General features: G+C 41.7%; 1 protein-coding gene across 7 annotated transcripts in view; it reads left to right on the top strand.

The window, feature by feature from the left end:
* Nucleotides 1-15,597, top strand: part of IRAG2 (inositol 1,4,5-triphosphate receptor associated 2) — a 1,211,571-nt gene that overhangs the window by 658,493 nt on the left and 537,481 nt on the right. For 5 of the 7 annotated variants that reach the window (XM_085652757.1, XM_085652760.1, XM_085652763.1 and 2 more), the window contains one exon: nucleotides 9,649-9,726. The exons of 1 other annotated variant lie outside the window; for it this stretch is intronic. In XM_085652757.1, coding sequence (XP_085508883.1) covers nucleotides 9,649-9,726 — 78 coding nt within the window. The remainder of the gene's footprint in view (nucleotides 1-9,648; nucleotides 9,727-15,597) is intronic. One more of the 7 variants, XM_085652761.1, reaches the window with a different exon arrangement.

The following is a 15,597-nucleotide window of genomic DNA, read 5'->3' on the forward strand; positions in this document are numbered from 1 at the left end:
GCATAAACTGTCTCGCAATTCCAGAAATGCTTTCAGGCCTTCCATATCAAGATGTATTGGATCGGTTACATCTTTGTGTGTTGGCTTGGCAATCGGTGAGAAGTGCATAATCCACTGCCTGCAATATCCAACCATTCCCAAAAGCATCTGAACTTCTTTGTGTTTTTGGCTGATTCATCCGCATAATAGCATTAATCCGATCTTGAGAGACTTTCTGAATTCCCTTTTCAATTACATGACCTAGATAAAGAATTTCTTTCTTACAGAATTGCAATTTCGCTGGTGACACTTTATGCCCACCTACTGCCAAATGGTTCAGTAAAGCAATTATATCTGTCACACTGTCTTCTCTTGTTTCGATGACATGAAAAGGTCATCGATATATTGGATGAGAACTGAGTCTTTAGGCATTTCCAATGTCTCAAGACATTTCTTCAATATCTGATTGAAGATTGAGGGGCTCTCTGTGTACCCTTGAGGAACTCTGCACCATGCCAAAAACACAGTTCCCGAACCGGATGTTAGGGTATCGAGAAAAATACTTGACACAGATCGATTACTGTAAACCACTCTGCATCACATGGGATTTGATTAGGATCCGAGCTGGGTTTGGTACAATTGGACAACAACGTATAACAATTTGGTTCACCTTCCAAGAATTTCTTTCAGTATTCCTTGCTGAATCAACATATCAATCACAGGCGTCACTCCTGCAATCGTCTCAGGACTAATTTTATACTGTCGTATTCTTAAAAATTCTGGTTCAGGCTTTACTGTTATTTGAATCTGGTCAACTTCTTCCAACAATCCGATATTTTTCCTGTAAAATCCAACACCGTCTCTCTCAACTCAACAAGCAAATCATTTGCTGTAAGCAATGGATATAACTCATTCACTTTGTTTCCTGCCTTGTCATTTTGAAGATCACGTCTTCATCTTTTGTATGAAATGCTATTCCATCTGGGGTACAATAAATGGAACAGTTCATCTTACACAACTTTCATCGGTCTTGTTACTGGTGTTTTAATCCATTTATTTGAGACTCCTACAGCTTGGATACTTTCTCCCGAGAGGGGCAGGTTTGGAATTTCCACTGTTCTCACAGTGGAATGGATAGCACCAGTATCTACGAGGGATGTAATTGCATTACCGTCAACATCGCCATCCACATATTGACCTGACTGATCTACCTCTAGAGATGCGCCAAGAACACACACTTCCTCCCCCCACAAGCACGTCATTGTGATGTATATGAATCCTTTTCTTCCATCTGCATTAAGTACTGTGAAGCCACCTGCATATTTGAATTCATTTGACCATTGTTATGAGAACCCACAATCGCATCGTATCTTTGCACTTCACCATTCACATCCTTATTTGGTATAGGAGATTGTGGCATTTGTAAACCCTGTCCTCTATTTGCATTTGTGGACTCTGATAATGCATCTGATTCATCTGTGCTCTGTTCATCTGAGTTTGATTCGTCTGTACATGATAATCCCGATTCTGCACCTGATAACTTTGATTCTGTATTTACATTTGGTCACTATTTCCTCAGTGTCCTGAATTATTTAACAGACTTACTCGCATCGCCAATGTAAATATTTTCCGCAATTATAACAAGGAAACCTCTTTTTCAATTCCTCTTTATCTCTGAAATTACCTCTACCTCTACCTCTCCCTTGACCCATCAGGATCATATGCGTCACAGTATTGCCATTTGAAACTATACCTTTCGTTCCAGTAGTAGTCTGACCAATATTCTGAAAATCATCTGGTGAATCAACACTCCAGTATCCCTCTTTCTTTGCTGCTTTCATCTGAGCCAACATTAATTTCCCTATCAGTTTCTTGTGTCTTTCTATGTCATCTCTGCAAAACTTTGCATTACAAAGTATTTCATCTCTGGTCTCAATCCATACACAAACCTATACACAAAGTGTCCCATATCTTTCTCTGATATTTTCTACACCCATGTACTGTTTAAATACTTGAAGAAGCCTCTCATAAAATGCATGCACTGATTCTTTTAATTCTTGAGTTGTTCTGTCTATTTTCACCCAATCTGTTTCTTTTGGAGAAAATCTTCCTTTTCAAATAGGTAATGGTCTGGTTATATTTCTTCATGACCTCTTCCAAGGGTGCTCTGGTTTTTAAGTCTCTCGGATACTCTTTTTTTGGCTAATCTACAGCAATTTTAAACTTGATCCATAAATCTGCAGGGACTACAATATCAAAAAGACCTTCCAAATCAACCCAAAAGACCTTTGATACCTTCACAAATCTTTCTACTGGTTTTTCTCTCAACCTAGGGAAATCATTCGTAAATGCCAATATGTCCTGTCTTGACCAAGGAACGTGCACAAAACCACCTCCTGGTACCGCTTTCATAGGGTATGCTGTAACCACATCTTCTGGTACTGACTCTTTCTGCTTCTTTTACAGGGTATAATGACAAAGCAGCTGTTGACATAATCGCTTCATTCTTCTTTTTTGCTCATCTTCCTTACCATCTGTCTAACTCTCCCCAAAGTCTTAATGTGGAAATCAATCCTTTAATCTGTAATCATGTCCCTGATACATTCAGATTCTCTAAATCCTTGTCTGTGAAATCCAACCTATATCTTTTGTAAAGCTTTAGACTTCTCAATGTGAACTCCATACAACTGTGCAACTTCAGCAAACATCTCATGCAAGCTTCTCGCTTTTCTCGTAAATTTTTTACACAAGAATATTAACTTATCTTCTTGATATTTACTCAATCTTTCTGGACTAATTGTACTTGCAATCATTTCCTCCAAATCTCCGTTTAATTAATTCACCTCTATGTATGCATTATCATTTTGAGCACTACAACCAGGAGCTATCTCTCTAATCCAATCATCTAATTCTTCTGGGGATGGCCCTAAAGTTCTCTGTACATTTGCACTCGTATCACTCCTTGACCTAATAGGTGTCTCGGTATTCATTCTCATTTCTACTTGCATCAATCTCTTAGGGTCAAGATGTATAATTCGTTTTGGTATCTCAGTCTTCTCTGAAACATCAACCAATTGTTCCACTTGTTATGTAACTATACCCTCATTCATACTACTATTTCCATTTGTTCTTACTATCTCTCTATGTGATAATATTCATTACTCTTTCCTGGAACTGTTAAAATATGTACTCATAAGTCCTTGCTCACCATACATTGGACCTTGTGACCAATTGTCACTAGACACTGACACAACATCTGGCTTTGTTATTGATTTCATTCTTACTACTTCTTCTCTTTTACACTTTGAATCTGACTCACGACTTCAGGCGATCTACTTATATGCTCTTCAAGCTGAATTAAAGGAGCACTTGGTGAAATGCTTGAAGCACTTGCACTCTTATTTGTAATAATCTGTTCTTCTTGATATGGTGGAGGTCATTAATAATTCATTCAGAAAATCCTCATCTGTATCCACTAAGTTTGTATTTTTATCTTGTGACTCTGTATTCTTTTCCGCTTTGGATTTTCCCTTTTCACCGATCTCAACTTCTTTAACTGGAAACAATTTAGTACCTTCAACATCTCTTCTCCATATTTTCTTACGAGCATCCCATTTTGCTTCTGAATACCTACTCACTGTATTGTATTTATTTTGATGTCTTTCTCTCTCTTTCTCATATACTTCGTATTCCCAGTCTTCCAAAGCCTCATACTGTATTGATCTTGGGTTTGGACTCAAACTATCCCTGCAAAATCTCAAATTCTCTCAAATCCGGGTAGTAAAGTTACCATTTTCGGAAAATGTCAAATTTCCATCCTGTTCTGTATATTTCGTCCAGTTTTCCAACCAAGTACAAGTATGATATCCCCTTTCTATTGCCGTAAATGATGCAGGCGTACCTCCGGGGGCTATCGAAACTGCTTCTCTAATCACTATCGGCTGATCTTTGCTAAACAATGTTTTCAACAATTTAATTATCTTCATGATTTTCTTTTTATATATGTAAAGTCTTTACTAGTAAATAAGTCTACAAACTCCCTTCCGTGTTATGTTTCTCTGCTTCCAAGCAAAGTTATTTTACGCTGTCCAATCTTAGCGTGACTCACATTAACCATCCTATAGCAGCGCGGCACTTTTGGTGATGTATACTCACTACTGACCAATACCAGTGCAGCTTTTTGTTACGTCAATATTACGCCTTCTATTGACCCTCCCTTTACAAAATCAGTGTCAATGTCTTTGAAGTCTTTAATAAACAATTACAAACTACATAAACACAGCTTGTCTGCTCCACTAAAAGCAATACAATAGTATTTTCATGCACTCTGAGAAATTCTATACTCTAGCACAACCTCGATCAGTGGGATTATGCTCTCTCACAAGTAGAAAATTCTCAGGATTTACCCTGTTGCGCTTCCTGAAGTGACCCAAATAAACTTCCACTATTTCATTCAACAAAGTTTCTAGTGCAGTAACTTTCAGTTCGATGACCTCCTAGTATTGCATAAACAGCAGACAATGCACATAAAGCTAAGTGTATGCCACACTAAGACAGTCCTTAGGCTTATCCCGGGATCTCAGGCCAATGACGGACCCATCAATTCCATCGAGATTCAACAAACCTCAACGTAACATAAAGGTACAAACTCACTTATATCATAGACTGTTTAAATCTGTCCTGTCTCTAAACTCCGTCTCTTCATTACCTAGTATTTTAGTCTAAACAAACCATCTGATGCAACTACCAAAAAACGATGCAGCGGAAGCGATTGGGGGATTTTTTGTTATTTATCTGTCCACCCCAACCATTATACCATAATCAGAAGCGTATCTCTAATGACGGGCCCATAAATCATTGTCTCACAGATAGCAATATCAAAGGTCCTTCGATGAATCTACGGTACGGCTAAAAGGGACAAAATAATGAAAGACTGAATGCTATTTCTCCACGAGGACCTGAAATGAAGAAATATGCTAAACATTGGTCATTGTAAATATGTCTAAACGACTCAATAACACCTTAATAAAGACACACTATTCTTTCTATTACTTTTTCTTGTTATTTCATAACATGAATGGTCAATCACAAACAAAATACAACTAGAATGTCATAAGTCAATTCATAGAATACAGACTGGATTTACAATAATCATCACAGATCATTCAATAAACATCAGACTATCCGGTATAGAGGAGTGAGAGAGAGAAATATCAGTGAAAGAGCTCACTTACAAGATGAAATACTAATGCACAATATGCAATTAGTCTGAAAGGCTATCTCTGCGGCTGTTAAGGTGTAGCAAAGGCAGCACCAACAGCCGAAGATGTGCAAAGTCTCCAGGAGAGTCTCTCAGGCAACAGGAGGACCTGCCAGCCAGAGAATCGAGAATCTGCACGGCATGCAGCATACCATGAACCCAGGACAGGTCACCATTCTGTGAACGAGCCGAGGAGCATTTTCCCACAGGAATCTTTATAGTATGCTACTTCCTTTTTTCAGATAAACTGTTGCTTTCTCTACTATCTCCAGACCTTTTCATTGGCTAAACACGATGGTGTGGCTGTCTTCCCACAATGACCTAAGTAATATCTCTAAACACTTTGTCTAAAAATTGTTCAACTTCCTTCGGAGGAAGGGGAAATAATCGAGCTACTAATGTATTCATTCTCTGTTACAGTTACATTCATGTATTCTATATCCCTCACCTAGACAGGAAAGAAATTTGAAGTTTTATTCAGAAATAGGCTAAAAATCTGCACTCTAAGGAAGCATTTGAAACATTTAGAGGACAAAAACTCCAAGAAAACAATTGATACACTTTGAGGGACGGGAGTACAGGAGCACGGAAGCACATCCCCTAACGTTTCTTAAGGCCTACATTTACTTTAGCAAAAGAGAGAATTATTTCTAAAAACCTACACTACTTTCACGAAGAATAAAAGCAGATTCCTTGTTTATTTTTTCTGCAGTTAGGAAGACAGAATAACATTCAGTTAGCATTATTCTCATCATTGTTCAACTAAGAAAATCAACTTTCGTGCCTTGTGCACATTTCACGTGTTGTACACTTGTAGGAAGATGGCTCTGTATATACTATACCAAAGTGAGGTATAGTGTGCACAGAGTCCAGTGGAACCCCAAAGCTGGGCAGAGGTAAAATTAGATAGAAACTTACTCTCTATTTGTGGTAGTGTGGTCGAGCAGTAAGGCAGTATCGGTGGACAGTGTTAAGCATTTGTTGTACACACTCAATCAGCAAATTCATTCACACACTCAAAGACTGAACTTCAGACCAATTGTTTTTGTATAAAAATATTCTTTTAGTTACTTTATTTTCTAGAACCAAGCAAGCCTGGCACAGGTAAGCAATAAGTACTTTACAGTAATAATGCAATTGAAATACAGTTTGAATGATAATTGTATATGCACTTTGATTTGATTTACAGTATGGATGCAGAGAAATGCAATACTTAGTAAATGCAGTAGATAGACTTGAATAGGCTTTTTAGTATAATAACAGGTAGGTAACTTTTGAGATTACTAGGCTTACACAGAGTAGTATACCTACGTACTACTCTGGGACATTTCCTGAAAACAGGTAAGTAAAATCGTTTTTGTTAGATTACGCAATTTTAAAGAATTTCTTTAGTTTCTCAAACTCTACACTTAAAAACTTTTCACAGAAAAACAGTCAATGTTGTCCTATGGAGGAAAATAGTGTTATCGGTTTAAAGGTAAGTAATCGGTCTTTGGAGTTGAGGTTCTGGGGTTAGAACAAGGGTTCTCCCAGGGTTAAGGATGCACCCCTGTTACACCCTCAGCAGCACTGGGCTGCCGGGTGCAGAGTGTTGAAGCCCAATTGTATCCAATGAGGGCTAGGGGGCCTCCGGTTGGTGGCTGCTGGCAAGCAGGCAACTGGGTTGTGGAAGCAAAGCTCCAGGACTTTAGCTCCGGGCAAATGGGGAAACAAATTAGCATCAAAGGTGCACCCTCCGCGGCACTAGGGCGACCGGGTGCAGGGTGCTGTTTCGAGCTCAGATGCCCTGTTTCCAACAGAGAACCTCCGGTTTGCAAAAGCACTGCACGCAGGGAGACGAAGGACTTCTGGGTGTGACCACCTCTTCGAGAGGTAAGTTGGGAAGTTAGGGGTTGGTTAGGCACTGTTGTTTTGGGCACACAAGGCCGTGGGGCATCGGGTGCAGGTGTGCCATTTGGGGTCGGATCTTCTTACCAGCTCCTGGTCGCGGTTAGGGGGGCCTAATGGATTTAGTCTGCAGGCGTCGGTTAGAGGCTTGAGGTAGGTAAGGGGTCGCCAGATCTTGGTTCAGGATCACCGGGGTGACCTCCTCATGGTGTTTGCCCACTCAAGCTCGGGCTGTGGACGGCGGGTGCAGAGTAGGGCGGATTTGCAGTCTCCGGCTGCTGCCAGAGATTGCAGTTGAGCAGATCCGGTGTTCACAGGAGATGGTTTTTGAAAGTGAAGGCGGGCAGGTCCTCAAGGGTTTTTGAGGCTGCTGGCTGCAGGACACACTGGGAATTCGCAGGACCAGGTTCAAGGGGAGACATGCCAGTAGGACTGGGGCCAAGTAAGTGGGCATCTTCCTCTTGTTAGCTGCTGCACGGCTGTTAGGTCCTTCTTCTTTTCTTCTTGTTTCTTGTTTGGATCCGAGGAAGCAAGGTTCAGGGGTGCCCCTAAATACTAGATTTAGGGGTGTTACAGGTAGATTAAAGACATGGACCAAAGGGTCCCTTCCCTGGTTTGGGTACACACCCCTATTATGCCACCCCCCAGTGGGCATATGCCTGTCCCTAGTTGGCTGAGTACCCCCATATTCAAGGTAGCGTGGACTGAGAGTTGTGCTTCACCTCACTTCCCCCACCTGAGGGGTGGAGTTGGCAGAGGTGGGCACACCTCTCTTCCTCAATTGTTTTTCCAGCCGGTTTTCCCACCCAGTGTGTACCAGTTGCTGGAATCAGTTAAATCTTACCGGCAATTTGGCATTCATTTATCACTACGAGGCCCTCCTGCAAAGTTACTCCCCTTCCATTTCTGGTACAACTGTTTTAAGGTGGTCTTAGAGTTTCTCGTTGCTCAAATATGTGTAATTTGTGATATTTATGTGTCTATCATATCTTCATTGCTTGATTTGGCTTATGAGAAAGTGTCACTCATTTGTTGAATGTCACCCATAATTAGACTAAAATTATAAAAATGTCACACATAAGCAATCTGAAACCTTGGCAGCTGTGAATCACTGCTTGAGGGAAGGGCTTAAGGTAGCTTTTATGGGGAGGTTCCCATATGAATGCTTCTAACTCCCCTGATCAAGGACTGTCTGGGATAATCTTTCATTTTTGTGACCTCAGCATAGCCTCTCCAGGATTGGTTTCCTTACAGTTTGCTCCAGCTTTAAAAGGAACACATCCATTTAAGCCCTGCAAATGTTTCTACTCTCTATTGAGTAAGTGAAGCTTCTGAATGACTTCCCAGTGCCTGGATACCTCGAGGTTGAGGCACCTTAAAAAGAACTCGAGAAACCCGAAGCTCAATTTGAGTGATGGGAAGTAAAGTGACTGGCCTTGGTTCATGTAGGTCTTTCTTTTAAGGACTTCTGGGAACGTTCAAATTTAAATGTCACATTACAATATTGATAAATGTTTTTCCTGATTTTTGTAGTAATGCTACTTTACCGTAGTATTTCCGGCAAAGTTGTTTAAAAAATCTTTCCAAACTGCTGTTGGTCGTCTGAAAATATTAAACACAAAAACTTAATCAACAAACATTTGCTGCACACTTTAGAGACATTTGATGCACATTTCGCAGTTTCTGATTCTAGGATAAACACACTAAAAAAAAGTTTCCATCTATTTCATCATCACCATTTGCCGACTTCTAATTGAACGACTTTTGTTTGAAGTTCAGCGTCAGCCACCCACCCCGTTCCACAGTAGAACAAATTACTTTTATAGGTGAATACATTTTAAAATATAGTTTCAATATATTTACTAAAGGATTGGGAACATGTAATGTATCTTTAAGAATTCAGGCGGTCCACTGTCTGTGCTTAATTTGTAAAAATAAAAAAAGTGGCAGGGCTCTTTTCAGGAGCCCCCGCAGCTAGCGCAATACATTGCCCCTGCCATGCTGCAATGCTAGTAACAACACAACTAATAGCAATCACACTCCTACTAATGTAAAAACTTGGATTATTTAGGCCCGCAAAGCTATGCGAGTGACTTGAGCGACCCGTAATAGTAATTTTTAAAGCATAATAATTGGATGTTGTTAGCCAGACAATGCTACCTTGTGGAAGGCTGCCACAAGCCCTGGACCTGACAATTAAGTGCCTGAGCCGAGCACTGGAAACCACCTGCTCAAATTAGACACTCTCCAGTATATTGCCCTTTCTATAGTGGGCAAAAAAAGGAGGGACTATCTAATAAAAAAATAACATAAAATCACCCAGAAGGCTTTACGAATAAATAAGATTCTTTATCTCTTCACTACCCTCTTTGCCTTGATTATGACATACCGAAACAGACAGTTGTACCGCTCCTGTAGTTGTGCCCTGAGAGTGAGATCAACTGCATTGTCAGTGGGCAAGATTTTCATGGTGTCTTGTCTGTTTTCTGTTCAGTATAGTAACCAGAGTATTTTTTTAACAGACTTGTGCAAACTGTAAACCTGATGACAGCTCATTTCTTACACAGACTGAAATCCAAGAGCCAGCAAAGACCGAAACGGTAAGAAAAAATGGGAGCAGTGTGTAAGACACAGGATGGCATCATCTCAATCAATGAATCAACTGTATTTGTCTGGCTTATCACCTGTGATGCTATTCAGGCGCTTGGGGAGCTGCAGCAGAGGGCTCAATTCAACAGTGAGGTCTGGAATCCTTTTTTGAATTCCAGAAGGGAGGATGTGGTCCATAGGTGAAGTGGGAAGTCGTTCCAGGCCTTTGAAGTGAGCTAGGAGAAGGAGAGACCACCACTGTTGCTGCTGTGAATGTGGGGGTTTGGGTGAAGCAGAGGGAGGTGGACGCAGTTGTCTTGAAGGAAGGTGGAAGTTCAGTCAGTGGTTGTGGACGGCTTTGAAGATGTGGATCAGCATATTGAATTGGCATCTCTTCTGAATGGGGAGCCAGTGGAGCTTCTGGAGTTGGGGTGATACAGGTCTGTTTGGGGAGGTCGAGGACCAGTCTGCCCGCTGAGTTCTGTATTGTTTGCAATCTTGGGAGGAGGTGTCCGGTGATTCCTATGTAAAGTATTTTGAGATAGTCCAGCTGGATGGTGACCAGGGCTTGTGTGAAGATGTATCTGGTGTCGATGGGGAGCCACTTGAAAATTTTGCAGAGCATGCCATGGGTGAGGAAGCAAGTGGATGATACTGAGTTGACATGGTTCCATCTCCTTTCGTTGAAGCCACCAAATGACTCGATAGCCAGCCTGCAGCCAGTCCTGATCTTACAGCTAACGTAATGTTACCTTATTGGAATCTTAGTTTAGGTTTATTCATTTAGGTTTTAGTGCGCCTTCAAGCCCTAGCTTATGAAGAGGTGTTGGGCAAACAATGGGACTGGCTGAACGTGGCCAGGTAAAAGTCAATGTCCCCTGAATACCTGTGTACTGTTGCTTTGTTTTTCCTGCTTCATGCATCATTGCTGCCCATTGTTTTTAGTCTTCTATTTTACCCTGATTGGAAGCCTTTTTATTGACTGAAGGAGTACGCTGTCCTATAAACTCTGTTGGCACAATCTAGAGAGATGTAATGGTTTTGAAACATGCTACTATACTATACAGACATTGGTTAAAAGTTTGCAAACGAAGATGCTCTGGGTATAGCTTTTAAAAGGTCCCTGTAGTATGGTTGCACATGAAACATGAGATCTGAACCTTGAATACCAAAATCTCTATCTTATGTAGATATCTTCCCAGGGATCTATCGACCTGGCCATATACCCATCATAAGTCGCATCACCTGAGAAATGTTTGGTTTGGGAGTTATGATAGCAAATTAGCCCAGTACTAATTGCAGGCAGTTAGGTTGTCTGGATTTAAGGAGACTTTCTTTAAGGATGAGATTTTGCTAGTGTGTATTTTGGGAATTTTATGTTCTAATGAGAATACAGTCTGCCCATCAATAATACGACATCACACCATCATAACCAACATGACCTGATATTGGCAGTCTCCCAGAAATGTAGCTTGTAACACAAATTTCAAAATAGATACTCCAAGATAGTGGTCCTGAAATTGCTATTTCTCTGCTCCTAGAATGATAGTGCACGATTAACGCAGTAGGAAAGAAAAGTATAGACTGGAGAAGAACAAAGAAAGAACATACCAAACCACAGCAATATAGACCACTTCCACAGACTCTCCCACGTTGCACATTTGTCTCACTAAGTCGCTCCTTGTCACAACCATTAACATCTCTAATAACAGGGATATATTTTTCTACCATCTGAAGAAGATCCCTTCGTTTCCTCCATTAAATATCTGGTTACCTTTGGACGCACATACCTTAGATGGATTCCACACCGTATCTGCAGTATCCTTTGTGAGCAAATCAAAGGAAGGTTTAAAGCGCGCGAGTACTCCAAGAGTGTCCCAGCACTACCAGTTCATTAACCACTGCTCTCGCCTGGAAGGGCATGTAGTCTAAAAGGCCTCGTTAAAAAGCCTGGTTTCTGGCTACGCTTGAACAAGCTCGCATCCTTAGTTGCACGGAGGTACAGGGGTAGAGCATTCCAGCCAGCAGCTGCTAGTTCAGAAAATGAGGTACCTCCCCAATTCTTGCTCCTCGTCCTAGGCACTTCTGCTAGCAGTGCATTAGCAGACCGTAAAGATCTCGATTGATGATAGTGAGGAAGTCGCTGAGCTAGAAATGTATTGCCTAGTCCATAGAAAGCTCTATGGGCTAGCACCAGTCCCTTGAACTGCACTTTTGCCCAGATGGGAAGAAAATGCAACTCCTTAAGGTGGGCCTGAATGTGGAGGTATTCCTCAGGATGTTCAGCAATATCCGGGCTGCGGCATTCTGCTCTAACTGGAATCTCTTAAATAGTTATAAAGTGTTAGACTTGGCTTTTTCAGCAGGTTAAGCCCCAGACGTTTTGGTTTTTGGCCTCCTGTTTTTGACCCTGTTTGTGTGGTTTTTAGAACTCTGGGCACTTTACCTCTTCTATTCGTTGCTAAAGTGCATATGCACTCCATGTAAATTGTGTTTATGGATTAGTGTTTCCATGATTGGCTTCTTTGATTTACCTTGTACAGTGCGCAGTGTGTGCTCAGGGCCTGTAAATCAAATGCTGCTAGTGGGCCTGCAGAACTGGTTGTGCCACCCACACAAGCAGCCCTGTAAATGTGTCTCAGACCTACTCCTGTAGTGTCTTCACTCGCAGTTCTAAACTGCCATGTTGTCCTGGCAAGTGCACCAGGCCCGAACCTTCCCTTTCTTAAATGTAAGGCAACCCTCGGGTAGCCCCAAGGTACCCCATGGACAGGGTGCAGTGTAAGTGAAAGGTAGGATATGTACTGGTATGTGAGACATGTCCTGATAGTGAAATGCAGTGCATTTCGTTGTTCACTATTGTTCACTATTGAAAGGCTATCTGTCCCATAGGATAGAATAGGAGATACTTTGTAACATTTTACAAGTATAACTTCCCATTGGGACAATATAGAGAAGTGGAGTTTAGTATGCCTGAATGTAAAAACGCATATTTTCAGTTAAGATGATTTTTATGTTGTTTGAAAATACCACTTTTAGAAAGTCTGTGTTTTCTTGTTTAGCCATCCTGTGTGCCTCACCTGGGTTGTGGATTGACTGCCTCGTTCTGGAGTGATGGGCTGGAGATGTGCATTCTCTTCAGACAACCACGGGGGTGGTTGAGATGTGTCATGCCTCTCCTGGATGAGTCCGGGCTGGGCTGAATAGACCTGGGCTGCATTAAGAGTAGTGGGAGTAGATTTCCTTGTACCTAAATAGGCCTGGTCTGCCTTGAACAATGCTGTCTCCACCTCCTGCCAGGAAGCTGTGCCACAGAGGACAGAACTGGTTTAGACTGAGCACAGACACACTCTGCCACAAGAAATCAAAGGGAAATGTGATGTAAATATTGGGGCCCAGACTCCAGGACTTTATAACTCTTTGGGAATCAGAGTGGGTGGGTTTATCCACAAATTGCTTTGGGTTCAAGGCAAACGTTGTGTCTAGGAGAAGGGAGGAATAGTGATCCTTTGACTTGTCTAAATGAATGTTCAAATTGCCCAAAACCCAAAAATGTTAGTGCTTTAGCATGTTTCTGGACAGACAGTTGTCTAATGAGGAAAAAATATGAGCATCCTGACCAAGAGGGTGGCAGATTAAATTCCAGACAAATTTATTAGCTGAAGGGGAAAGGCAGAAATCCAAGATTCAGCCATCCGAGTTCTGGAATCTCATTTCAAGGAGTGTTTTAAGATTATAGCAACACCCCCAACTCTTTCCCACTCTATCATGGTTAACAATCGAGTAGCTCCTAGGGACAGGAAATGCAGTATCTGGCACTGAGCCGCCGCTTGTCCATTTTTTTTGTAAGAAACTGGATATCCAGGGGTTTCTCCCTAAGAAGCTCAGAGATGTGAAAATGTTTGTGATGGGTTTGCACGTTTATCAATCCTCAGAGTTAGCATGATGGTTACTGGCCTTCAGGTGGCAATTTACCCTGGGGCAATTAGCAAATGACACTCTAGGTTTAAAACAGCACAAAGTGCAAGTGAGTGGTAAGGTTGAAATGGACAAATGAAACTGCCTTGCTCAAGAAGCACCAGTATTCAAAGCATGAATAGCAGAGGAGTACCTTCTACATGGGCCCTGCTGAGTAGAAATGTGAGCAGCATGGCTAGTACTGAACGCAAAACAAGCACGGACGGGCACAGATGGGCTTGCCTTAGGCAACTAGACCGCAGCTACCAAAAAATGGTGACCCTAAACGGCCCAAGATAGAGGTGTTGACAAGAACGCACTATACACTGCGTTCTCTGAGTACCGGCCGAGCCATTAAAAAAGAAGGCTCAGCGTATAAAAAACCTTAAGAATCCCGATCAGCTTGTGCAAAATTGTAGCAATCTTAAGGACCAGATGGGACAACACCACCTTGATCCTACCACTGAAGGGGTGTCTGCCAATCTGTATGTCAAGGGCAGTCTATATGCTCTCCCTACTAAGGAAGAGCCTGTATAATGTGAAGGTGTCCACAGCACCCTATCTGTACAATATGTAGATAATTATGTCTAGGCCAAGCTGTCTGAGTCTTTCAGGGAAGTTTATGGTTGTTCACTGGTCTAACTGGCATTTCTTAATGTTTTCCAAGGGCATTTTAAGGACCATCCTATAGAATGACTCCATAACTTGCCTTCTGAGCTTAAAATGGAGCGCAAAGCATGGCTGCTGTACCAGTAATCGTCTTTGTTATAATGGAGAGAAGAAATTATTTTTATTCCACTCATGCTGTGGTGCATTGATTGTTTGGAAGCAAATGAAAACCATTATTTGCAGTGGATTTATACAAGTATAATTCGAAAAATGACTGTGTTAAAAGTGTGGATTTTCGTCATGCCAATTTGAGAGTAGGGAACTTGGCATTGCACTGTTTGTGTAGCTAACAGGGAGCTGCGAGCTTGTGCCACAGAAAGGGTAACGGATGCAGATTTGCAGCTGTTAAATAATTTGCAGAGTAATTAGGATTTTGTAGTGATTACACAGAGGCAGGTAATTGTAAGGGCACTGTGTGTTGACCGTTCATCTCCACAGCTTCCAGAGACTCCACAACTGTCCCTGATTTTCAAACCAACACATTCTGTTACCTTGGAACTTACATCATAGACAACCTAGGGAGGAGTGGCATAGGGGACAAAGAGATAAACTACTACATCTCCCCTCTTTCCCAACAAGAATAGAAAACACTTAGGAAAATGAAAGGAAACAGTAAAAAAAAAAGGCAATAGGAAAGAGAAATAAAAAGAATACAATGCAAATATAGAATATACACAAAGTGTAAAATGCAACCACTGTAAAGGTACAATAAAGAGAAAATAAACGGGTTAGAGATCCAAACGTTTAGGTGGAACACTTTTCCTACCACTCCTGCATGGAATTGAAAATTTGGGTGTGAACTGGGAAGGCTGCTGATTAACAGATTTGTGATTAGCACGCACCCTTTGAGAAGGTTGACACAGCTATGCCCGCACTGCTCTCTCGGCACAATTAGAGAACAGCCCGTCTGGAATTCTTGAAAATCCTGGAGAGGTTCCACCAACTCCTCCTATTGCCTCTCACAGAAAAACGTGAGGTTGCATCCACTTTGACAGGAGGACAAAACTTTGACAAACCCTTGGCCACCTTGTGAGGTAATTTTATTCTCACCCAATCACCCACTTGGAATAGGCCCAGAAACATCCTGGTAGAAATATCCACAGCCACCTCACAGGTCCCATCAGTAGCCCCGGTGGGAGTATCCACAGCCACCTCATAGGACCCAACCTTGGAACGCAAACCCCATATCCACATCCATGCCAGACACATGTGAAATGTGGCAACACTCCCATGCAGCAGCTCAAAAGGACTACCAC

Source organism: Triturus cristatus, chromosome 4_1 (genome assembly GCF_964204655.1).
Source record: "Triturus cristatus chromosome 4_1, aTriCri1.1, whole genome shotgun sequence".
Classification (NCBI taxonomy): Eukaryota; Metazoa; Chordata; class Amphibia; order Caudata; family Salamandridae; genus Triturus; species Triturus cristatus.